The sequence below is a fragment of the Poecilia reticulata genome, linkage group LG12, assembly GCF_000633615.1.
Source record: "Poecilia reticulata strain Guanapo linkage group LG12, Guppy_female_1.0+MT, whole genome shotgun sequence".
NCBI lineage: Eukaryota > Metazoa > Chordata > Actinopteri > Cyprinodontiformes > Poeciliidae > Poecilia > Poecilia reticulata.
Genome location: NC_024342.1, coordinates 181,014 through 207,876, shown reverse-complemented (window position 1 = coordinate 207,876; position 26,863 = coordinate 181,014). Strand labels below are relative to the sequence as shown.

At 37.9% G+C, this 26,863-nt stretch overlaps 1 protein-coding gene across 2 annotated transcripts; it reads left to right on the top strand.

Moving 5' to 3' along the window:
- Positions 1-235: 235 nt before the first annotated feature.
- mapkap1 (MAPK associated protein 1) lies at positions 236-26,585 on the top strand. Of its 2 annotated transcripts, XM_017307840.1 has the most exons (13): positions 236-474; positions 1,176-1,633; positions 7,782-7,820; positions 8,251-8,340; positions 13,109-13,257; positions 14,299-14,471; positions 14,556-14,732; positions 15,129-15,238; positions 16,894-17,001; positions 17,818-17,958; positions 22,072-22,197; positions 24,845-24,942; positions 25,523-26,585. In XM_017307840.1, exons 2-13 carry the CDS (start codon positions 1,351-1,353, stop codon positions 25,643-25,645), a joined length of 1,617 nt encoding a protein of 538 aa, XP_017163329.1. In that variant the 5' UTR covers positions 236-474; positions 1,176-1,350; the 3' UTR covers positions 25,646-26,585. The 2 variants fall into 2 exon arrangements, with proteins under 2 accessions (XP_017163329.1, XP_008421292.1); XM_008423070.2 differs by lacking the exon at positions 7,782-7,820 and having other exon boundaries at positions 237-474.
- The last annotated feature ends 278 nt before the right edge of the window (positions 26,586-26,863 follow it).

Here is a 26,863-nt window from a genome sequence, read left to right as displayed (position 1 = left end):
ATGTCGTTAATTAAGTTTCACGAATACTGTGTATTATTTTGTCACGTAGTCCTTCTAGTCTTTCATCTAGTCATTGAATGAAAGACATGCTTAAGGATTCGACCGATATCGCTAACCGTGATTGATGTAGACACTTTGCACAGTAATAGAGATCAGGTTTAGAGGGCAGATTAAGCTTTCCAACTTCAAAGTATTTTGGGGTGACGTCATTTCTATAATAAAGTTCCAATTTCCGAGGCAAACTAAACGCACCAAAATAGACGGAATTATCCTGGAGTAACGCTATGATTCTGTTATATGGTATTTGTTAACAATGAAAAGAACTATTTGCTTTATCTGAAGTTACCACAGATAATGCGCTGTCCCGCTGTTGGCTGTCAGTTCTGAAGGTGGGACTTTAAGAGGCTATGATAGCGGCTAACTACAGCCAGCTAACCAGATCCAGCCTCCGTGATCCCCGGGTTGGTTTACGAGGTAACTAAATCCATCAGATGCTGTTTGTAGCCTTCTTGCGTACAATGACATGTTGGAGCGTGTGGCGTGTACCTTAGTGCTAAATGTGTAGAGCGAAGATGAAGCTATTTTATTTTTAAAAGTTTAACGCAGCTACTTTTTAAGGTTAGATTAGGAGGCTCAACAATAGCCCTCTTTGCTAACATCAGCCTGCTCGGTTCATTATTTTTGAGCATTAGTCTAAAAATATAGCAACACGCTTTATTTACGCGCTCATCATGAAATCGCCTGAGCACAAACATTTCAACCAGTTGCTAACAAAAACTTGACACTAAGTCTAACCTGAACATCAGCTTGATGAGATTACTGAGACTTTCTAAGCTGAATTCACCTCCTTATAAACGCGTCCTGTTAGACAGAACTGCTGGATGTTTGCTGTGGAACACAGTCATTCCGTTGGATCTGATTTCTCCATTCCAACAGCAACATTTGTTGAAATTGTAGGCAGCCTTGTGTTTAGGGTTAACTTTTATAGTTTATGTTTGCTGTTCACTCATGTCTAACTGGAAACTGAACTACAAGCACTAAATCACTAATGTTCCTTGAGAGTTTATTACTGATTGCTGTTCTGTTTCACAAAACCTGGTGCTTGTCATGATAATGATGTCTTTGTGAAAACTGCATCGCCTGCTTCATGTTAACAGCCTTCTCACTCCAACCAGGTGCTGATAGTTCTACGATGGAGCTGAGTCAGTAGTTAGAGCAGCAGGAGTTGAGACTTCATCATAATCCACTGCTTTAACGCCATTCAACAGGAACTGTTTTGGAAAAGAGCCATAAGGTAAAAGAAAGCCAAACCTTCCTAAGTCTTGGGCTTTGCTTTGTAAAACTCAGGAAATGGCTTTCCTGGACAATCCAGCAATTATCCTGGCTCACATCAGACAGTCCCATGTGACCAGTGATGATACAGGAATGTGTGAGATGGTTTTAATAGACCAGGATGTGGATCTGGAGAAGTGCCAGCTTACTCTGGTACCCGGCGGCAGCTGTGGCTCATCTGAGTCCACCTCTCTCAGTGAAGATAGTGGTACCATGGTGGACAGTCATACTTGTGACCTCTCTCAGTCCATGGACATCACTTCTAGCTGGGACTTTGGCATCCGCCGACGCTCCAACACAGGTAAACCCATCTGCAGGCGCTTGCTGGTTGTTTGGGCAGGCTTTCTGTTGGGTCATACAGCTCAGGCAGCCAGAAAACCTCTTCCTCTGTAGTTCTGTGGTGCTGTGTCCGATCTGTGACTCTTATGGGTCTTTGAAAATGATTGCTGTTGTGGTGAAATCATGGGATCAGATGTATGTTAGCCATATAAAAATTATTCAGTGAAATGTGGAGAATTGACAAGATGCAACTGGAAGTAGCCAATTTTAGACAAGCAGGACTGGTTCAGTTTATTTATATAGAGCCAACTCATAACATCGTCTCAAGTTGCTGTAGAAAAAAGTCAACTTAATGAAGTCATACAGACAGATCCAAGGTCAGTTCCATCCATACCAACTTATCAAACTGTTGGTGTTGTCATTGAGTATGTGTTGCTGTGTCATGTTATTTAAATCCACAGCAGGCAAGCACTGAGCTAACTTTGTTTGGTTGTTGATCGAAGAGTTAAAATGACATTGCATATAAAATGAACACATCTTGGCAAACTCTTTAAAGCAAGTGCTTTCCACCTTATTCCCAGCGTAAACTATGGGCTCGATTTCTGTCACAAACCCGAATCGTCATTTGTTTACATTTTAGGAACTTACTATCCGGCTTTTGTCAGAGCTTTTAGGCTATAAAACTTGTGGGGACACCAGCTATCACACCTTAAATGTGACAGTATTGTTTTAACCCTGCCTACAGCTCAGTGACCAGCTTCACTGTTTTTCTTTTCTTTATTACTGTCAATTCTTCAGAGAAATGAGCTGCTAGCTGCGCTGCTAAGCAACTGTCATTCTGCTCCAAAACTTGATGATGTGTTCCTGGCACTCCCCGTGATTAAACCAACAATTACGATCCTTTGTATTGATCAGTTCTCTGATAGAAGACGGTGTGTCAGTAAACAAGTTTTACTTAATATTGTATAATAACCGAAAGAGATGTAACATCTATCATAATTTAGACTAGCAAAAAAACCCTACAAATTACAGTGAGATACTGCTACTTCCAGTGGACACTGGAAGTGATACCCATAATAATTTCCAGAGTAACCCTCCGAGGAATAAGGTGGATAAGAAAAGAAAAAAATAATCACACAATTTGTCTACCAATATAATTTTGTATATCACTTGCATATCGTAAAATGTATTATTATAACTTATGTAACATATATTTGTTTAGTGCTGACTTTGTTTATTTGATTATTAAACAGCTTCAAGAAGTAAATAAGGATAGAAAAATGCAACAGTCTCCTTCAGGAATCCAAGCAGAAGTCTTTGAAGTTGCACTGCTGTTAAAAGGGGAATCTAATTTTAAATTATATCATCATGATACATCAGTGTTTCTCAACCTTTTTGGACCAGCGCCCCCGTAGCCTTTATCCAGGTCCCTCACCGCCCCCCACCAAAGAATTTATAGGCTACTTTGCACTGACTATTATTTTATTAATATTACTATCACTTTTGTAGATGTTTTGATTTTTATGCTTGTTTCCGTATTTATAATCAAAAAATAATTTCCCAGAGAAAAACAAAGTAATGTGAAAAGAAATTATTTTCACAGGTGTCTATGAAAAATGCAATGTACGTTCAACTTAAAATCGGTAGGCCTAACAGCAGCCAATCAGAGTGGAAACAATATTCTTGTTCTGTGCCATTTTCTAGTTGTTAAATATTCCACAAAATGACCAGATAAAAGATGAACAACATGCCAGTTTAAACTTTGGTCTATTTGCAAAACAACTGAGCTCTGAAACATTAAAACATGGATAGAACTGTAACTACATTAATCATAACTCTTCTTCTCTTCAGTGTTTCTGTCGGTTTCTGGTGGTGCAGCTCTGTGCTGCCTTCAGGAGAATGGGACATCAGAGWATCATCMATAAAATTTCACCCACATGGCATTTATTGTGCAAACCAGAGTGGAAAAACAAAAGTTCCAGGTCCTTTTAATGCCATATAAATATGAGACAGAAACATGGATTATATCTTTATATAGACCTGCCTATTGATTATAGATTAATAGTTTTACTGGACAGAAATTACAAAGAACAAATTTGGTTCTTAATCAAATCCTAATGAGTCAAATAGAAAGTGTCATGGAGTCACTCAACAGCCTCATGACATTAACACTGACATAAAAAATAATATTGAAGAAATAAATGTATCAAATCTAATTAAAAACATAAATAAGTGATCAGTTATTTACTGTTATGGTCTGTAAGATATATTTATTCTCAGTACYAGATGTGATCTCAACAAACCCATGACACTTCAACAATATTATTTTACCTTTTATCTATAAATAGTGTCTGTTTATTTTTGCCATACAGTCCTCTGTATTAAGTATTGCTCGAAAGATCTTGCCATACCAGTTTAATCCTCTGTATTTACTTTAGTGTTGTATTTATATTTACTGGTATTGTTCTGCATATATGGTGTAAAGTTTACCACTGAGGAACCAGCTTTTCACACACTGCTTCTGCTTTCTTATTCCTATATGAATAGCCTCAGCATCTGGTCAAGTGGAGAAAGAATTGGTTCTAAATTGGGACATCTTATGAATGCTGTTTTATTTTTTTACCTGCCAGACCTTTCATCTTGACAAATGGCGAAAGAATAGAATCACGCAAATTAGACAAGCATATTTGTCTTAATTTTTCTTAAGTATTTAATACACAAAAAATTTAAATATTAGCATATTACAGGTTTCCCTGTTTTTGCTTAGTAACTCCCTTCTTTTAAAATGTCTCTAGACAGTACACCTGGAAATGGTCTCATTGATTCAGTCAGCAAATTTTTAAGGTGTTGCCTGAATGTCATTGAATTTACAATATAACCTGTTTGATACCATGATGAGAAGTGCAAGGCTTTCTATTTGATTGTCATAATACCAAATCTGCCATTTAAGCTAATCCTCAAATCATTCATTATTGTGATTAAGATGGGATATGGGTTTGTTTGATGCAGAGATGCACCGACGGAATGGTTCAAATCTGGTCGACCCAATAGATTTTTATTTCAAATGGACCCAGTTTTCATTTTAAACTTAATTTCAGACTGTAGGAAGTACATACCGTATTTTCCGCACTATAAGGTGCACCTAAAAACCTTCAATTTCCTCAAAAGTCGACAGTGCGCCTTATAATCCGGTGCGCCTTATATATGGACTAATATTGAGCCACAACAGGTCTAGCAACTACGGTAAGCAGCCACCGACTTCATTTTCGCCCGTAGAAGAAGAAGCAGCGTGCGGTGCATGCTGGGATAATTGTCAAAACGCTGGTTTGTTAATAAAGTTTGACTGACCTATCTACCTACCGACCTGATAACTAGGTCGTCTGCTGGTCATTTAGCACCACGTTCTCCACAAACATGCTGTGCGCGAACGGAGAAGGGTGACCATCGTCCGGCCACGCCCCGGCCCTGTCGCGGTCGGCTCTCCTCGCCGACCGGAGTCGGACTGTTTTGTTGACATTCTTTATGTCAACAAAGAGGCTTTAGATATTCATCCGGTGTACTTCGACTAGGGTTACCAAGGGACCAGCCTCTATACATTTAAAGCCGGGGGGGGGAGCGTGTCGGTTGGTCTGTTGCCCAGAAAGCATTTGGGCACAATATCACAACATCAACACCTTGAGTGAAACAATGACTGGGGAGGCCTTCTATATAAAGTACTCGGGGACCACTTCTTTATTATTACACATCCACATTTGTAGAGTACGGAACAAATCGTACTCTACAAATATGTAGATAGCTGTAGCGTCTATTCTATGCGCCTTATAATGCAGTGCCTTATATATGAAAAAAGTTTTAAAATAGACCATTCATTGAAGGTGCGCCTTATAATCCAGTGCACCTTATAGTGCGGAAAATACGATATTTGGAGTCTAGATCGTGCAGACAATGACTGTTTTGTTATTGACTGTGATGCAACACATTCACGGTTTCTTATAATGTTTACATGCTTTGAACTTTTAATAGGACTTGTTTTGTCATGTTAAAACTATGAACTTAAACATATTTTACTGGAATATTATTTGTCATATCAAAATAATGCAGAAATTCAAAGTTGCCAAAAAAACATTGAGTGTTTTGCATTAATATTTAGCATTAATATTCAGCTGTAAACTCTTTCTTCAGAAGTCACCTAATTAGGAAGTACAGTTTGCTATTGTGTAATTTAATCTCAGTGTTTCTGGCCTCTTAGGTTAGTTGGAGAATAACCAGCATCATGACCAAGGAACACTATAGACAGGTCAGGGAGAACGTTGTGGAGAAGTATAAAGCAGGATTAGGTTAGCAAACTATATATTCCATGCCAGCGTTTCCCCCAGTGTATTATAGGCCTGGCAGCCTGCCATGCTTTACTATCATGCAGGGCCGGTCCAAGGGTGTTTGAGGCCTGGAGCAGAATATGACTTAGGGGCCYCTTTTGTTKCTAAAAACWTCAGCACGTCTAACAGCTTCTGTGTTAGATTTAGTGACATCTAGGACACGGGGAGTAGTTTAACTGGCAAACCTAAAAAGCAATAAATTATAACTGCAGCTTACTAATTTGTATTTGTGAACAAACGGAGCTGAAACGCAAMGATTAAAATAACWGYATYAGATTGTAGCTGTGGTAACAAACCAATCTGACTATGAATATTGTTCTTTGAACTTCTACAAAATAAACTTGTCAGCTCCTTAAAATCTAACATATAAATGTTAAATAATTTAATTTTAAAGTCTTTTAATTTATATATGCTGAAACCATTATATCAAATTTAGCAGCAATGATAATCTCAATAAACAAATGCTATATTTATATATATGTGATCTATATTAAAATATTAGCACTTATGGGGCCCCTGAAGCTCTGGGGGGCCTGATGGAGCCGCTGACTTAATTTGGATTTAACAGAAGTGGACATAATTGATATTTGTTTTAATTGTATTTTTTGATTAGTTGTTTTTAAAACTAGTTGTGGGTTTATATAGCAGTTACTGACGATGTTTTCCCTTAACATATAATTACCCTGTGATATTTTTTACTTTTATTGTCTACTTAACATCTTTTAATACAAAAACACGGTGGACCGCCAGTGGACCGCCTCGGTGCCCTGACCACCGGGCTTAGCAAGTTTCTGGGGGAAACCCTGCATGCTTTATCTTTTGGCTGCAAAGGTCAGGTGAGAAGATCGGTTTCCAGTCTTGCACTCAACAAATCTGAACTTTACCTATTAATCTCAAGAACAAAGTAATTTCTGAAACAAATCCATAAGAAGTTCTGTTTGTAGTGTGCTACAAGCCAAGGAAGACGCTCTGGACAAACGTCAACTTTTTGGTCTACATGCAGAACTGAAAATTACTACACCTGGATCATGCGTTCCCTACTAGCACAACTAGGTAATTAAATGGTTTAGATCACAGCATGTTCTTATTTGATAGAGTGGTCATTAAAAGTCCAGACTTAAATTCAACTGAGAATCTCTGTCAAGAGTTAAAAGCTGATATTTACTGATACTTCCAGTCTCACTGGGTTTGAGCCAATCTGTACGAAGAACCACATATAAGTGGTTTAACTTAAACACAATAAGGTTTTACTTTTACTTTTTATTTTTGACTTTGAAATCATGTACAATGTATTGATGGACTCTAAGGTAGAATCCAAATGGAATGCACTGAAGTTGAAACCATAATGTAACAAAATGGAGAAAAAGTTCAAAGCATGTGTAAGGCAATGGAAGGTAAAGCTTCAGAGTCCTGAAGGGGTTCTGACTCTTGACAGAACCAAACTGGTCTACCTATGAAAGTTGACCAGAATAAACTGGCCTAGTTCCTCCCTGAATGATCGGTGCATCTCTGATTTGATGGGATGCAGAAATCTGCATTTAGTGAGCCCTGATTAAAGGGGTAGAATTAAATCTGCCTCAAGCAACTTTCAGGCATTTTGACCGTTAAAGGTGAATATGGTTTTGCCATGAGGGAGTCCAAAGGTAGGGATCATGTTTCCTTTTGACTCTCTTGATAGTTGTAAACTGTTTGGTGGTGTGAAGCTAAGAGTTCTGGGAATGTGGTAGTATTCTACAATCCTCTCAGGTTTTGCACTTAGTTTTAAATACTGACCTGTGGTGGCTGTCTCATCAGGATTCCAACAGGAAAGCTGTGAAAAGCCTGGTGCTGCTGGTAAGATGAGTGGGGTAAAAAAATACCTTGGCAATAAGTCCTATGTTTTGGGGTTTTTTGTTGACATAATTCATATTTTTGTGTATATGCCCCAAATCAAGACATTGCTGTTCTCCACTGTATTTCACATTTGAATGTGTACATTGTGTCCATTTTATACAATGTAAATATGTTCTGATATGTTATTTTTATTCCTTAAAGTTAAAACAATTATTACCATCTTTAATTTGTTGTTTTAAACTAGACATTTTAATTCATAGTTATTACATAGATGGATAATGTGGCTTTAGTAGAAACTGAAGATGCTTTAATGTAAATGACTGTGTGACTGTCATTGTGTGATTTACATAAACTATGAATTTTATTCAACAGATTTGTACTAGCTTGGAAATGTTTGCATGCAAAATGTAAAATTTGTTTTTCTTTGCAGCACAAAGACTTGAAAGACTCAGAAAAGAACGGCAAAATCAAATCAAATGTAAAAATGTTCAGTGGAAGGAAAGGACAAGCTCTCATTCTGGTATGAATCCTTCAATTTTTCTGCTTCCAATATCAAAATATTTGAGCAAGTCTGTTTTGGCACTGTTGTCTTGCAGCAAGAAAGTCTTTGGTTTTAATTTGATTTGATTTATTTATTTCAGACAGGTTTTTAAAAACAAGAAAAAAGCAATCAGTAGGACAGAGTAAACATGTATACATAACCAAGAACAAAATAGTTTGTGTACCACTACTTTTCTGTTTGAAAAGGAGTAGGAAGAAGTGAACACTTATTTAGTCCTACCCCTTATCTCAGTTTAACGAAATATTACTACTGACTCAATGATTATCAAATTTTTAAAATTAAAACCATGTTATAATATTCATGTGCCTGATCAATATACTGGGCTAAAGAGCCAACAAATAAATTATATTACATAGACAAAATGGTTACAAACCAACTTGCATAACAAGAGAAGAAAATTTATAAATAATAATAATAGTAATAATGACAACTGCAAACAACAACTGGACATACAGCATCAGGATAATTGCCAACTCATTGCCAAAGTGCACCTAATAATTCTTCTTAATCTGTGTTTAATTTTTATAAAACAATAAATAAAATAAAATAAAAACACAGAGAGAGAAAAACTTATAATGATGGTAAAATAACAATAAGCTACCAATGGTGGAAATAGTAACACAGAAGAAACAAAGGAAAAACTCATATTTGTCTTAATCCCCTTCTTCCATGTACAATGTAAGTAACCTAGTTTTGCATTTATTTTTAAACAAGTTGATGCTTGGGCATTGTTTTAGTTCCATTTTGAGTTCGGTCCATTGTTTGATACCAGTTGCAGTGACGCAAAATCTTTTCATAGATGTTTGGATGCTACATATTTTGAAATTCAGTGTTCCCCTTAAATTGTACCCACCCTCCCTTTCATAAAACATTTCCTTAATATGTTTAGGTAACAGATTATAACAGATTTTATACATAAATAGTATAGTCTAATATTTTATAATGTCCTACAATTTTAATAAATTAGACTTGACAAATAAAGGATTTGCATTTGTAAGACAACTATCATTGTGCATTATTCCAACGGCTGTTTTTTGCAATAATGTTAGTGGCTGTAATTTTGATTTATATGTATTCTCCCACACTTCTGACCAAAAATGTATATATGACTGGCTCATTGAATAATACAAGATGTGGAGTGACTATTCAGATAATATTTTGCTTTGGCCATAATTGAAATAATTCTTGATACTTTTTTACAGACATATTTAATGTGAGGTTTCCAGAACGTTCTATTATTATTATTATTATTATTATTATTATTATTATTATCCCTAGCAATTTAGTTTCATGCACTCTTTCTATGTTAACATCCTCTGGGCACTTTTGTTTGTTGTTGGTGAATATCATGAATTTTGCCTTGCTCAAATTTAGTGATAAAACCTGACTTGATATGAATATGTTAATTTTAATGAATTATGAAGTAATGGTATCCAAAAGTTGTTGTAGATTCTGTAGATTCTCACCAGCAGAATGCTGGTGAGCAAGGGCGTAGAAACAAGTTTGTCGTTTTGGGGGGACACATATCGGAAACCTGACAGATCCATAAATAGCTTGAGCAGAAATGTCAAACAATGATGTCATCAATATGTTACTTAGTAATGCATTACTCTAATCTGACCTCTTGCTTCAGTAACAAGTATTCTAACGCATTACTATTCACAATCCAGTTATTAGATTAAAGTTGTGTATCCAAGTCACTGTGTGACTTGGATACACAAGTCACACAGTGACTTGTGTGTCATTTTAATTTATTAAAAACATTTATTGTTGCTTTCCTATTTTTCCTTGGGGAGTAACGCCACAAACGTAAATAATAGAGAGAAAAGAGAAATGCACATTTTCTAGCTGTTGGATTTTTCATTGAGTAATCAAGTTACTTTTCAAAGTAACTATGCTGTACCTGGTAATAAATTAACTACACTATATATCATATGTGTGTATATGTTTTATGATCTTAAGGTGGCAAACTGCCAAAAAAAAAAATCTTCCATTTCCTCTTGAACAAAATGGCTTCAGTCTTTAATCAGTATAATGACTGAACACTCACTTTATCCTTTACCTCACAGCTAGCAAGATACATACTCGGGTAGCACACACAAGCTACGAAATTCTGATGTATTTTATTGATCAAAATACATTTGATTATTGGTTAAAAATGCATTGCTATCAGTTGACTGGAAATTGAACTGATTCTGCCTCTTTCTAAAACCAATGTAAAAAAAACGGCTCATAAAATAGGACTCATCAGTTTAAAACAGTAGTTTGACCAACAAAAATAAAATCTAAAAGACAAGTTTTGTTGTGCACTGCTTCCCCCTCCTGAGACGCCGAATGGTGGATCAGAATCACCTCGAAACTGTACGGAAGTCTTTTTCCATGGCCTCTCCAAACTCCTCCCATCCAAGTTTTTGCCTCAGTAACCACTCACTTTCAACCGCCGGTGCCCATCAGCTGCTTCTGGAGTCCCACAGGCCAAAAAGGCCCGATAGGACTCCTTCTTCAGCCTGACAGCATCCCTCACCGAAGGTGTCCACTGGTTTGAGGGTTGCCGCCACGACAGGCACCAACAACCTTGCGGCCATAAGGTGTTTGCGGCCATAGGCTTGCTGAGGCACGGAACATGGTCCACTCAGACTCAATGTCCCCTACCTCATCCGGAACGTGTTCGAAGTTCTGGCGGAGATGGGAGTTAAAGCTTCGTCTCACAGGAGACTCTGCCAGACGTTCCCAGCAGGCCCTCACAACACGTTTGGGCAAAAATCCAGCTGTGCTTTGTGCCGCACTGAAACTGCTTCATGGATGATCATCAAAAATGAGAGATTACATTAATTTTGCCAACTGTTTGGTAACTCTGTAATCCATTTACATTACTACAAATAATAACATGCCAACGCATTTGAAAGTTCAATGACATTTTACAAAAAGCAAAGCTATATTTTGTATTATATATTCTCTATTCAGACATGCACAATGATAAACAAAAAAGCAAACATCCAGTTTAAAAGGTTGAGATCATGCCTAATTAGATATTACATGAAACTCTTTGGGAAAAGTAGAGAAGATGTTCTACGCTCATTTAGTTGAGATGGACATAATAAAAAACATATAAAAACATGAGATACGAAAAATGTCTCCTTTTCTGTTTATTTCTAAGCTTAACAGGTAAAAAGCAGCTGAGTAAAAAAAATTTGGCCCACTAGGAAAAAATCGGCTTTAAGACTGTTTCCCATTCTTGTGTTTTTTTTGTTTTTTTTTTTGTTTGTTTTTTTCCCATTTTCTGAAATGGGTCTCCAGAGTTGACCTAGAGAAAATCATTCATGCTTTTGTGTCATCTCATCTGGACTACTGTAATGTAATTTTTACCTGCCTGGATAGGTCCCCAATTTCATGTTTACAATCAATACAGAATGCAGCAGCTAGACTTCTCACCAAATCCAGTAAATTCAGTCATATCACTCTGGTTCCAGTCTCTACACTGGCTCCCAGTCGATTTTAGAATTCGTCTTAAAGTGCTTGCGCTGACGAACAGAGCTTTAAATGGTCAGACTCCAGATCATCTTTGTCAGCTTTTAACTAAATTCTCTGCTGCTCGTGGTCTTCGTTCCAAACACTGTATCTCTTGGTTGCTTCTCGTATGCTTCTTTCAGTCAGTGGCTGTGGAACAGTTTTCCTTTGCTGCTCCGTTTTGCACATTGTGGACGTTTTTAAAAAGCAACTGGGGTTTTATTTTCCCAGGCTTTTATGTCATAATTTTATTGTTTGCTATGTTTGTTTTATGCTTTGCATAGTTTAAGGTTGATTTTTATTGTACTATGCTTTGTGAGTTTATGTCTGTGAAAAGCACATAATTGAGCTTTACTTACTTGCCAGCCCACCAGCTCATGCCTGCAGGTTCGCATTTAACAATAATCACCCCAGTGTTGCCAACTCAGCGACTTTCTTGCTATATTTAGTGACATTTTAGACAAAAAAATTGGTATCAGCCAAAATCGGAAGTGCAGGTCAGGCTTTTTAAAGATCGTAATCAGCCAGAAAACTGCAATTGGTGCACTCTTATTAAAAACTTGTTCCTTCAATGATAATTCTCCATGATCTCTAAATAAAATTATATGGAAACTAATGAGTTATTGTACATTTGAGCTATAACTGAGTTGTGCTGCATTAAGTCTACATAAAACAAATATCAAGAAATAAACACAGACACATTATTTTGTATTTAGTTCACAAAAGTGTAAACACCCTGGTGAATATTCCAGCTATGATGAATCATTTCAAAGCCATTTTATTTCTTTTTATTTAATCTGCACAGATCAACTGAAGAATGAGCAGATTGTTATATGTGAAAACATAGTAAGGTTTAATCTGTTAACGTGCATATAAACACTCTAAAATTGCACTTTGAAGAGCCTCTGTGTGCATTACAGGGCCTAAACAATTAAACGTTCAATCTTATTTGTCGAGTATACAGCCAATCAAAATGTACTTTTGAAGTAGACCTAATTATCTGTGTTAGGATTTGTTTCCTGTACATATTTAAACAAAAAGCTTATGTGTAAATGTACAAAAGAAATAGGAGTGTGTTGGCTGCCAATCTAGGTAGTTAATACTGAATAAAGTTACTCTGATGATCTTTTTTTGTTCTTTGAGTTTACTTGAGTTATGTTTACTGAATGTTGTTTTCTTTTGTGTTCCAAATTTTGTTGCTTTCTTGTTTTCTGTCCAGCGGAAGATTTGGGGTCTCTGTTTGAAAAGTGGGACTACAAAGACAGGCCACGAACAGCCGGGGTCAAATCCACCTTATCACTACGGCTGGAACAGTGTCCACAGCAGCTCAACAACCCCTTTAATGAGTACTCTAAATTTGATGGCAAGGTAAGCTCATGGAGAGTTATGGATTGATTGAAGGGCTTTGGTATGGGTTAGTGATGAAACTCGATGAAGCTTTGATCACTGCCAAATAATTGCATCTATTCACCTTATTAAATTAATTTTATGTACTGCTAATGTAATTATTTGTAGAAATAAAATGCACCTCTTTGTTTAATGTAAAATGAAGAACATGACAGTGCCATGGAGTCTAGTACTATTTTTCAAATGTTTATCAATAAGTATTTTGTCAAAATTCAAAAAATTTGATAAGTGAAACTTGTTTTTAAGCTGTACCAGTTTTTAACAAGTTATGGTACACCAACTCATTATCTGTAACTTATGCACTTCATTCACTTATATTTAGAAACAAAATGTTGATGTTGTATTTCATTAAATGGCAAATACTCTGTACTTGAATAGCGCTGTATCAAGTTAAGAGGACCCCAAAGCGCTTCACAGTACATTCAGTGATTCACATGCTGATGGTGGTGAGCTAAATATCAAAATATTGTATTTATTTAGTAACTCCCTTGAAGCAAAGTTTGTCATTTTCTTTTAAAACATTACATGCTGCAAGAGAGATATTACATAAATACACAATTTTGATGTTTTCTTTCAGCATTGCCTATGTAAAGTATCGGTGCACTGATTGCAGTTTTCTGGCCGATTACCGATCTTTTAAAAAGCCAAACTTACTGATTCTGATTTTGGTCAATACTATTTTTTGTTTGAAATGTTGCTCAATATATTAAGAAGGTTGCTGAATTAGAAACAATATGATGACTATTGTTAACTGTAAATGTGCAGACATGACCTGGTCGGCCAGTTTGTCAGTCAGACCTTTCTCACGGGGAAAAAAGAGAAGCTCAGTGGTTGATTTTTAGACCTTTGTCGAGGTTGATAACATTGGTGGATAAGATGGGCTTCACATGTAAAAATTGGCCGATCACCGATCTCCCAATATTAAGGAAATCGACACAGATGAATCGGCTGGCCGATGTATTGGTGCACCCCTAATGTAGTCTTTTCTCTCTTTGTCTCAAGGGTCACATTGGTACCACGGCTACCAAAAAGATAGATGTCTACCTCTCAATGCAGATGACTCAGGAGAAAATGCATCCGATGACAGTGGTCACCATTGCAAACGCTCGTGTTCACGACCTCATTGGACTCATCTGCTGGCAGTACACAAGCGAGGGACGAGAACCCAAACTCAGGTGAGTACAAACAAATTCCAAATACAGTTTTAGGTTGAAGCTCTTCATTAACGGTGTTTCCTGTCCACCGTTGATGTCCTACAGTGAGAATGTGGAGGCCTACTGCCTTCACATTGCTGAGGATGATGGTGAGGTGGATACGGACTTCCCACCACTTGATTCCAATGAGCCAATCCACAAGTTTGGCTTTAGCACACTAGCATTGGTGGAGAAATACTCTTCACCTGGCTTGACTTCTAGACAGTCACTGTTTGTCAGAATGTAAGTATGAAAATGTGTATAAGCAATATTATAGGGCGCTCCACCCAGTCTGGTTGTTTATCACTGGGCAAGACACTTCATGCACCTGCTGATGTTGGTCAGAAGGGCCAATGGCACAAAATGGCAGCCTGGCTTCTGTCAGACTGCCAAAGTGCAGTCTGACACATTCACACATTATCAGTGTGTGAATGTGTCCTTTGAGATCTCAATTTGATATTAGAAGTGAATTAAAAATAAAATTGATTATTAACTAACATTGTGTTTTAGAATTAACAAATTATGTTTTTAATCATTTGTTCTAACACAGAATAATGCCATTTTCAGGCTTTGAAATTTTTGCTGTGCATTTATATTTGGACTGTCCATATCTGACTGTTTCCATCTTTTTCTTTTTAGAAATGCTGCTCATGGTTTCTCTTTAATTCCTGTGGATAGTCTGAAGGTAACCATGAAGGAGATTCTCCAAAAAGCACTCAAGAAGAGAAAGGGTTCACAGAAAGGGTCAGGTAATTATTATTTTTTGATCGCTCAAAGTTCTTGGTGTGATGTGCGTGGTGTTTGTTTTTGATCGTTATGATGCTATGGTTGTTTTGGGGCTAAATTTAAAAAAAGAAATTGTAACCACAAAAAACTCTTTCCCACTGGCAAGTCTCACTCTAACCGGTTAATGTGTGGTTAGGTTCTACCCCAGTAGTTCGCGTCTCCATTATGCGCTCTGTTCCTCACTGTAGTGGGCAGATTGTGAGCAGCAGCAGCTGTGGTCAACTCTGCTGATGTTTGCAGCTACATTCAGTATTGGTTTCTGGTTTTCGAGGTTTTGGTTCCGATGGACTCAAATAAACTCAGATATTTAATACTGTTTAATAGAAAGTATAAAGACTCTAGTGTTCCGGTGACGTCACCTTCCGAGATGGGCGCTCGAGCTGACTGCTTCTCTGGTAAATCTTAATTTGACACCCATTACTTGCCAAATATAACGAAGAATGAGTAAAATGGAGTCTGTAAGGGGGTCTAGAATGGGGAAAATGGATGGGAATTAGAAAACCACGAACGAAGAATTGGCACAAGAAAGAAAGACGGCAGGTAGCTCACCAACACATCAGCACCTCGACGAAGCAATATTAAAGTAAAAAAAAAGTATTGACTTAATTATGTAACTAATCAATTAAATGATGCAAGAGATTCAACTTAAATACAATAATTGTGACTCAAAATGTTCGTCTTGGAGTAGCTTTACATATAGTGCTGCTGGAACAAAACGCAGCGTTTAAAAACGGCACGTCTGCTGTCCACAGCTAAATTATAATGTTGTTTTGGAGTTTGATGTGAGGTCATTAGACCAAACCAACTCAAATTGGTTTGGTGCTGTACTCAGCTCGGTGTGGCTAGTACTACATCAATACATGAGAACAGCTGGGCAGAGCAGCGCCGGATTTGCTAATGGAAAATGACTCTGGTCGGGACTGACTGGGACCAAATCGGTTAGAGGCGGGCTAGTGGAAAAGTGCCTTTAGGATTCTTGTTGAAGCTGGGTAGGTGTGAGCTCCCAGGCAGCTGTTCTCTCAGGACTACACTAGTAGTCTTAAATGAAGCATACATAATTTCTTAGACATTTTCATTCATTTCATGTGTGTAATGCACATAAGTCTATTTTTCAATTCATAACAACCCACACAAAAGGTGTTGTGTTTAGCTGTTGTCCACCCTTAAAAATCTGATCGGTCTCTGCTGTCTTCGGTAAAAACATCCAGTCAGTTGTTGTGGAGAACATGTGAGCTCAAATGATGCACTGTACCCTCTTTAGTTCTGCAGCCTACTGGTACCATTTGTCATCAATCATTGCTCCCTCATACTGTCAAGCCACTCGGGTGGCTCGCTTTGATTTGGCATGTAGAGGCAGGATTAGTCATTTTAGAGAACACTTCTCCATTGAGTACTAAAGACATGGTCTTTGCTTCCTCTGCACTGACATTTAAACTTGAAATAATCAGTTAATGTATACACTGTAAAAACTCCAAAACGGATACCTCACTATATATGAATCTGACGTTACAGTTAATGCAAATCATCAAGAAAAAATTCCTGACAAATGATTTACAGACTGTTAACAACTACAAGGAACTGAATGGTAAATGAAAGTGACCCCTTGTTTCTCCCACAGGGCCCATGTATCGTCTGGAGAAGCAGATGGAACCGAATGTTGCAGTCGACCTGGATTCTACTCTAGAAAGCCAGAACACCCTGGAGTTTTGCCTGGTCAGAGAAAACAGTGAGTGAACTCGGCATGAAGGTTTAAATATGAGGTCTGCTGCAAACTTCATTTCAGTGACTGTTGTGGTGGCAATTCACCATCCCAGAATGTTGAATGAAATATTCTTCAAATCATTTCTATGCAATATATACAGCTAGTTTAGACCAAATGCAGTCCCACTAAAAACTCGATAAGGACAAGAGAAGGTTTTGTGAATGTGTTAGGTCTAAAACCTTACATTTGTTCACCAATCTGCAATAAAGAGACACAGACAAATATGAGCTGTATACTTGCAAGGAGAGTTGCTCGGAGACTACTCAGTTACAATCCTCCAACTGAAGCAGTCTCCGCTCTCCAGGCTTTTTATTTAGTTTGGGAACACTCTAGTTCCATGAGGTTCAGTTACTAAAAGGGGTGGGGGAAACACACCAACTGAAACCTATTCAAGCTTGCTTCATACCGCACAATCAACTCCTAACACAATATTCTACAGGAAACGGTCTGAGGGGTCAGAGGGGAAACGACCCCCTCTGCATTTCTCCTTTTCAGCGCTGTTGCAGATTCACTTGAGGGTGCGATCAATGCTGACAGTTGTCTCCTCCAGTCACGAGCAGTTTGTTGCTGTCAGTTATCTCCTTAAGTCACGCGCAGTCAGTTTCTGTAAAACAGCATAGTCTACACAAGAAGTTCTAAATACACACACACTTATAAAGATGAGATAAATTATATACATTTATTCCAACAGAATGAGCAGAGATCTTGTCATCAGGAGCTCTTGTGTTTTATTTAGACTTCTTTTCTTAATTCGGCTTATTCATTCTGCTGCTGTTACAGGTTCCAGAGGTGAAGAGAGCTCTGAGGAGGACCCTGCTATTGACATCACCACAGTCCAAGACATGTTGAGCAGTCACCACTACAAGTCCTTCAAGATCAGCTTGATTCATAAGCTGCGTTTCACCACAGATGTCCAGCTAGGTACATGCTACTCAGTGAGGTGGTGCTGTCTTTTCCAGATATGAAAAAGTTTTTGGACTGATTCTTGTGTATAAAGTCTGTTTTAAAACCACAGTTAAATGTGTGAAACATTGACCAATAATGACAAGATGTGCTGAAGGATTCTTGATGGAGGCAGTACTTTTAAAACTAATGGAAAATGATACAGACTCGCTGTGTGGCTGTCTCCACTCAGGGCAGTGTGGAACATGATAGTTGTAGAGGACTGTCCATATGGGCAACAACTCAAGTACCGTATTTTCCGCACTATAAGGCGCATCGGAATATGAGGCGCACCTTCAATGAATGGCCTATTTTAAAACTTTTTCCATATATAAGGCACATAGAATAGACGCTACAGTAGAGGCTGGAGTTGCGTTATGCATCCACTAGATGGACTAAAGGGAATGTCAACAAAACAGTCTGACTCCGGTCGGCGAGCAGAGCCTTCCGCGACTGGGCCGGGTCGTTACCGAACGGTGGTCACCCTTCTCCGTTCGCGCACATCATGTTCGTGGAGAATGTGATGCTAAATGGCCTGCAGACCACCTGATTCTAGACAGTCGATAGGTAGATAGGTCAGTCAGACTTTATTAATAGATTACAAACCAGCGTTCTGACAACTATCCCAGCATGCACCGCGCGCTGCTTCTTCTACGGGCGAAAATGAAGTCGGCGGCTGCTTACCGTAGTTGCTAGACCTGTTGTGGCTCAATATTGGTCCATATATAAGGCGCACTGTCGGCTTTTGAGGAAATTGAAGGTTTTTAGGTGCGCCTTAAAGTGCGGAAAATACGGTAGTCTACACATGCAAAGAAATGTAGAAAAAAAGTCCACAATTAAAGCTACTGGTAAAGAACTGGAATGATTGAACACAGTTGTCTACATCCCAGAAAGAAGGACACTAGGGGCTAGCTGTCTCTCTGGGGAATCGTTACCTGGACCTGGGAATATAGAGTGCATCTTCTTGTGTGTCTTTACACTTGGTATATAGATGTGTGTGCGTGCGTGCGTGCGTGTGTGTGTGTGTGTGTGTGTGTGTGTGTGTGTGTGTGTGTGTGTGTGTGTGTGTGTGTGTGTGTGTGTGTGTGTTTATCTGTGAGGTTGGGTCTTGGGCTGTCCCCTCTCCTGGATCATCTAATTCAATTCAGTTTATTGTGCCCATTCACAATATGTCATCTCAAGACACTGCAAAAAAAATCTTGTCAGCTCAATCACGCATACATTCCAATTCATCCTAGTTATCAAATAGTACATCATGTCCAGTTCATTGTTCAGATTAGTTTCAGATTAGAATTTTTTTCTGCAGGTGCTAAGGGGCTAAGCAATTTACTGAGGGTGCTATGAAGGATCTTTTTTTCCCTATTGTTATCAACACACACACACGCACAAACACACACAGGTGCACTAAAAACTGACATCAGCAGTCACCAATAAAGTGGATAGCGGATAATGTGGTATTCTACAATACAGTTAAAGCATATACAAACATAACACATTTACTGTATGTATAGAGTTTAGTATGTAAACGTTAAAATAAATTTGCACTCTATTTCCCCGAGAATAACTTCCCAACAATAACTGCTATTGTTATAGTTAGGGAGTTTTGATCCACTTGTTTCTTTTTAACTTGAATTCACTCCATGCTTTCATGCTTTTATTGCAATTTTGTGTTCGTCGCTTTCATGATGGCTCTTTAACGATGCAGCTGCTTTCCACCTATTATTAAAGCCAAGAGCAGTAAATGCTGGCTCTAAGCGGAATCTGTGTCCTCTTTTTTTTTTGCAGAGCAAAACACGGCATCTTTACTCACACTGTATTCTAACCCTAAATATTGATCAAGCCAGCCTTTGTTAAAACTTCTTTATTGCACTTCAAACAAGCATGACGGGTAATTTTGGTCCATCTTGAGGACTTCTGCTTGGATCCTCTTGTCCAACAGTGCTAACACTGTTAGCACTGGACAGCAGCGGTGGAAGGATAGCTGCACAGTTGCTCTCCTTCATCCAGATTAATATTTTCTTTGTTGGTCAGAGTCTACTTCCAAAAACTCATCCTTCTCTGATTCCATCTGTAGAACTTTTGGTTGCAAAAAACAATCCATATTTACATTGTGTTCCTCTCAGTTGCTTCCTGAAAGTGATAACACGCATGTGCAAAGTTCAAATCCTGAAGTTTTTTTTTAAACTCAATATATAATAATTGCGTTTTTTATTGAAAATGTTGTCTTTTGTGAAAAAATGTCACAATAATTACATATTAAAAATGTTAAATTAGATTGAAAAATAATCCAGTATTTCCTAGCTGTGCTTTTGGGGTGCTACGACTTTTACAGATTGAGCTATAGCGCCCTCTAGTGCCCTCTTGGCACCGCCAGCATTCATAACATTCACTCCTGGATGAACATGTAGCAACAATTGTTTGCGTTGTCATTGACTTTAGAGCAATCCCTCATACTGAGCATGCATGTAGCAATAGTGGAGAGGAAAAATTCCCTTTTAACAGGAAGAAACCTGCAGAACCAGAACCTGGTTCAATACAGGCGGCCATCTGCCAAGACACATTGGGTGTTTGAGAAGATGGAGCAGAATACACAAGAAAAAACAAACTGCTACAAGACTTTTTCTATGTTAATAAAAAGTAAAAGGTTTATAGCAGGAGAGGGAGATTGATTAGATGATGGCCTCATTATCTTTGCCGATGGTTTCCTCCAAGAAGAAATCACAGCTAAACAAAACACCGGGTGTAGCTTCAATGGAAAGAAAAATAACTGAGAATACAAGGTCAACAGTAAATAATGCAAATTGGAGAGTAGTAGAGGAACAAGATAGCAGACTAAGGAAGTCAGCTTGACCAACTTTGATGGTCTCACCTGCAAACTACACTTTTTATGTAATGTTTGTTTTTGGTGTGATGTGTAAAACATGTTTTCTCCAAACATGATCTATACAATTACATCTAAGAGTTCAGCTTTGTGTGAACTCTTAGATGTTCACACAAAGCATTATTCCAGATTATATTCTTAGTGTTTCACATGCTTGTCCAAATCTTCTGTAGCAAACATATGTTTTTCTTGAGGAATGGAGTCTTGTGCAGTTTGTTTGTTGAGTATGCTAGAAAACAAATGCACTAATTTTGTTTTCAGGGAAAAAGAAAATTTCACAAGAAAGTTTGTTCTAATATACAAACCCTCCTGAGATGCTCTGCTCAGCCAGTGACCTGATGTTACTTCCATCAATCAGCAAATACTACCCGAGTCTCCCCAAGTTAAAAGAAAGCTGACTTTTGAACTATTAAACACCTATACTTTACATGGCTTTATTTTCATGGATAGCTTTTTGAATAAATGTAATTGTCCAGGACTGGTTTAATATATTTTCCGTTTATTTAAAGCTTTCCAGTTGTACTCAAATCACCCTTCACATCTCATGTCTGGATATGTTACAAGTGTCTTAATCATGCCTGGTTGGTTTTTGACTTGTTGACTTTTTTTCAAGTATACGTCGGAGAACATTTTAGTGCAACATCCAGATGACACAATAAATCACAATAAATGTTCTGTGCTTTTTGACAAACATAATGATCAGTTTGCAGACAGGAGTCTCACAGCAGCAGGCATGTCTGCATTGTTGATATAAACAAGCATCTGCATCACAGCAGATCTGCAATGTCCACAGCATGCTGTCTTGCACAAGCAAATATATATAACAGGGCTGTTTTTATTTGCCGAGCTAAAGTGAACAGATGTCATTAGTGCATTATGTTGCTTGTCGGGGCTTTGGATGTTGGAATGAGTTGACCATTTGCATCTTGTCTTGTGGTATTGTCTCTAGGCCACAAATTGCACATTGCTCTTCAGTGCTCTTGCAGATCCATTAGATTTTATGTTGCAACAGGGCACATTAGCTCTGTGCTGTTAGTTGTTGACCTTTTAATTGAGTTTTTGACATTATATTTTGATTTTATGCAGATGCTTTAGATAAATTACGCTTCTAATGCTTACTTAAAAATAAGTGCTTTTACCACGTAACCCATCCCTATTAGCTTTTTTTTTTTTACCTTAAATATTTTCACCATCCAAAACTGTCTTTGCAGGCATTTCAGGTGAGAAAGTGGAAATCGATCCTGTCACAAGTCAGAAGTTTTGGATTCGGCAAAAACCCATCTCTATCGACTCGGACCACCTTTGTGCCTGTGACCTTGTTGAGGAGAGAAGTCCCAGTAAGTATTCTGATGAGGACAGAGAGCCTCTGTCTGGTCATCCTTATAAATTGATGGTTTCCGATTGTGTAATGTTTTAAAAATGAACTGTGTAATTACACCTGCAAAATGATTTCACATCTCATGAAAAGGTCTTGGCATTCTTTAGGCATGGAAAGGACAAAGTAGAATGATTGGGTCCTAACGATTCTAAAAGGCCCCAACTGTATTTCTGTTTAGTGTAACACTGATTTCACTCCCACTTTTTTTGGCTAATTCAAAGCCCTGAAAGCTGCAGTATGAAACCTCTTTGGATTTATTGAATTTCTTTGCCAATTTGTTCAGGGTTTCCCCCACAAACTTGCTAAGCCCAGTGGGTTGGTTCACCGAGACGGTCCACCAGGGTTTTGTATTAAAAGATATTAAGTTGACAGGAAATCTAAAATATTACTGGGTAATTATATGTTACGGGAATACATTGCCGACAATACTTAAACCCACACCTATAGAATCTTAAAAACAACAAATAAAAAAAATAAATTTAAAATAAATATCAATTATTTGCACTTCAGATAAATCCAAATTAAGTAATCAGTTAGTGGGTCTAAAAACACGATGCAATGATTACATTTAGCACTGGCCCAAGGCAAAAGTGAACTAAGGGATTATCAAATTTGATTTAATGGTTTCAGCATAGTTAAATGAAAAGATTTTAAATTGTTTAACATTTAAATGTAAGATATTAAGGAGTTGGCAAGTTTACTTTGTAAATGTTCAAAGAACAATCTTCATAATTAAATTGTTTTGTTACCACAATTACAATGTGATACTTGCAGTTTAATCTTTGAGTTTTAGCTGTTTGTTCACAAATGCATCTAAGTAAACTACAATTGTAATTCAGTGCTCGGCCAATTAAACTAGGCCCCCTGTCCCAGATTTCACTAAATCCATGGTGACATGCTGTTAGTGGTGCTGATGTTCTTTGCAACAAGAGGGACCCCTAAATCAAATTCTGCTCCAGGCCACATGTAACATTGGTGTTTGAAAAAAATAAATACATAAAAAATGTCAGATGCTTTTTGATTACGTTTCTGTGACATCACTGTGACAAGTCGATGTCAACTGAATTTTTACCATGTTAAGTCCAACTTTAAAAAATATGAAGTTGTGCGACCCCCCAGTCATGACAGTACGCTGCAAGACTAATAATCTTTGGTTAAAACCAACCACTCAGATCCAGGAGGAGGGTAAATTTACTGAACTTATATAGCGCTTTATCCAGTCATTTTGACCACTCAAAGCACTTTACACTGGAGTCACATTCACCCATTCGCGCTCACACATTTGCCCAATCGAACCTACAACCTGCCGATCGCAAGCCGACTACTCTACCCACACAGCGTGTGGGTAGAGTATGTCATCATACCATGCTGTCATGATATGATGACATATATGTAAAATAATATATTTTATAAAAGTTACATACTGCAGCTTTAAAATACCTTGACAGGGTCTTACCTCGCTGTCAAACTCTCATGTACTCTCTTCATGAGGCGCGAATGGCAGAGAAACATTTTAGCATTACAGGAAAATTGTTTATCTGCCATCATCAGTGGCTATGCTAACTGGACTGAGATTTCACAATAGAATCTGCTGAATAGGAAAAAGCTGTAGCGGTAGCAGAGAGAAAGGGGGTGAAGGGGTGTGGGGAAGAGCACAGGCACATGCGATTGTGATTGACAACTTCCAGGCTCTGATTGGTTGTTTTCAGTTAGCACTGGGAGAAGGCTGGTGAACTCAGTTTTTTTACATACTGCAGCTTTAAAATACTTCGACTAAAAAATTTCACTGTTATAAGCAAACTTTTGATATATAGCCAATCAATTCAGTCTAAGTTACATTTTCTGTATGTCAGAACATGACTTTCTGTCATTCCTCTCTCTCAAAGCTGCCTTTGAGAAGAATAGAGGCCCGATTAGAATCATATTGCTTAATTAGATGTGTTGGAGCTGCATCTCCTTTCTGTACATTTATAGCACATTAAATCAGTCAACTAATATAACATTATTTATGCCTGACCAGAACAAGCGTCCATAGTCCATACTATGGACGCTTGTCCATAGTATGGACTATGGACAAGCTTGTCCAAACAACTGAAAGATGTTTATGGTTATAGCTTTCATTAACACACAGACTAGAGAACAGTCTTATGTTCTTCAGCTGATGGTAGCTCCACAACAACTATAGTCTCATAGATTTTCTAACTTTCAACATGAACGGACTCAACACAGGAATGTGACATCATTTTCAGTGACAGTGACCTTTCCATCTGTACACAATAGAACAATAAGAAGCAATAGCCTACTTTGTTTTCTGGCTTACATTTTCTCTGGCATCTGGTACAAATACTGCCTATTTACAGTAGCTTAGCATGGTTTTTCCAGATAAAGTTTTATTAGATATGCCACTTCCTCTCATCTAAGGTGTGTTATTCTTACAATTGAAACCAGTCAATCATAAAGAGATTTTCTTTCTTTAATTTTCCATTTTTGATTTTTGATTTTTTTTTTCCTGGAATTATAAAAATGCATGACGCATGACAAGGAGAGAGACTGATTGCTTTGTGCGCTTTGTTGACCTGTTGAACATGGTTTCTGTTGTTCTACAGGTCATGCCATTTTTAAGATCACTTATCACAGCAACCATGACTACAAGGCTCTGTACTTTGAGTCTGATGCTGCTACTGTCAATGAAATTGTGCTCAAGGTGAGTTCCACATGAATGATGTGACCCTGCAGCTCCTGTACTGTAATCTGTGGTGTCCCCATATATACACTCTGATCTACTACATCTTTGGTTGTGTCTTTTATCTTGATATAAGACTCATCCAATTATTTACATGATTTATTCACACATGACTGTATTCTGACTTGCATCCACCCAAATTTCCAGCCTTCTAACCTTTTGATCAGAAGGTTGGAATTTTGTCCTGACTCATAGCTCCATTCGGTAGTGCCTGAAAAAAGTGTCTTAAATTAATCCTTTCAACAATAATCAACATTCTATAAAACCACATAACCAGTCCACAGCTATCCAGCTCAGTTATCCAGTTCTTTCCCCTCATCCTTATCACTGAAATTGTTCCAGAGTCTATTGTTTTGTGATTATCTGCACTGTAGAGAAAGTTATGTGTAAATTACTGCTACTCTTAGTGAGGAACAAAGGTTTTCTAACAGTATTTCTTTAGCTAATGCCTAACCTGTTAATCACTGCAATTGCAAAGTCTAAGGTAAACTTTATGACTAAAAAGTTGAAATACTAAATCATTTTTTTCCCCTTTTGCTAGGTAAACTACATCCTGGAGTCTCGGGCCAGCACCTCCCGGGCAGATTACTTTGCCCAAAAGCAACGCAAACTTAGCCGCAGGACAAGCTTTAGTTTCCAGAAGGAGAAGAAAACTGGGCAGTAGATGCACACTGCTGAAACCACTCTGCTGAGGCTGCACAGGTCCATCTGCCAGACATCTTTCACTTCAGTACAAAGAGCATCTTGGATGTAGTTCAGGATTTCAGATGTAGAATCTGATAGAAAGTCAAGAGACTAAAGAAATGGCAGAAAACAAAAGTTGTGCTTCAGCTGGTGCGAATTGAAAGCCTCTGTAACCCAATGAAGGAGCAGATTTCATAACTAGAGGGAACTTGCATGTTGACTTTTGGACAGATTAGCTGCTGTGCTCAGATTCTTCACGTGTTGCCTCTGTGTGCGAGTACTGCTCAAGCAAGTTGTTAAAGTTACACCTTGAAAATTTGTTTCACTTCTCTTTTGTTAACAGATTTGAATCCTCACCATTTTATGTATTGTATATACAAATTTTATAATCAGAAAATGAAATAACGTAAAATTATATTAGCCCAGTTTGACTTTAATTTCCACTTCTGCCTTGAATCATCCCCATTTTGCAGTCATTTTACTCATGTTTGTCTCTAGAACAACTTTGCCTGTTAGATTTTTCCACTGTACTGTTGTAAAATTCTGTTCTTCTTAATTGTGATTAATCTTCTGTTTGCAAAATTTCCATCAACACAATGTGTGTGTGTGTGTGTGTGTGTATGCGCGTGCGTGTGTGTGCGTGCGCGCATGCGCGTGTTTAAAATGTTAATTTTGTGAAGAATCAACAACAAATGACACAATCATGAGGTGGAATGAAATTTATTGAATATTTTAAATGTCTTTAACAAATAAACTGCAAAGTCTTTGCATGCAATATTATTTTACTTTCAGTGCAGCAAACTCACTCCACAAGTTCAGTGAGGATCTCTGAATGATCCATGTTGTCCTAAATGACTGATGATGATAAATATAATCCACCTGTGTGTATTCAAGTGCCCATATAAATGCACCTGCTCTGTGATAGTCTCAGGGTTGTGTTTAAAATGCAGAGAACATCATGAAGACCAAGAAACACACCAAGCAGGTCTGAGACACAGTTGTGGAGAAGTTTAAAGCCGGATTTGAATACAAAAAGATTTCCCGAGCTTTAAACATCTCAAGGAGCACTGTGCACGCGGTCATATTGAAATAGAAGAAGTATCATCCAGCCATCCATCCATTTTCTTTCACCCTTGTCCCTCAGTGGGGTCGGGAGGGTTGCTGGTGCCCATCTCCAGCTAACGTTCCGGGCGAGAGG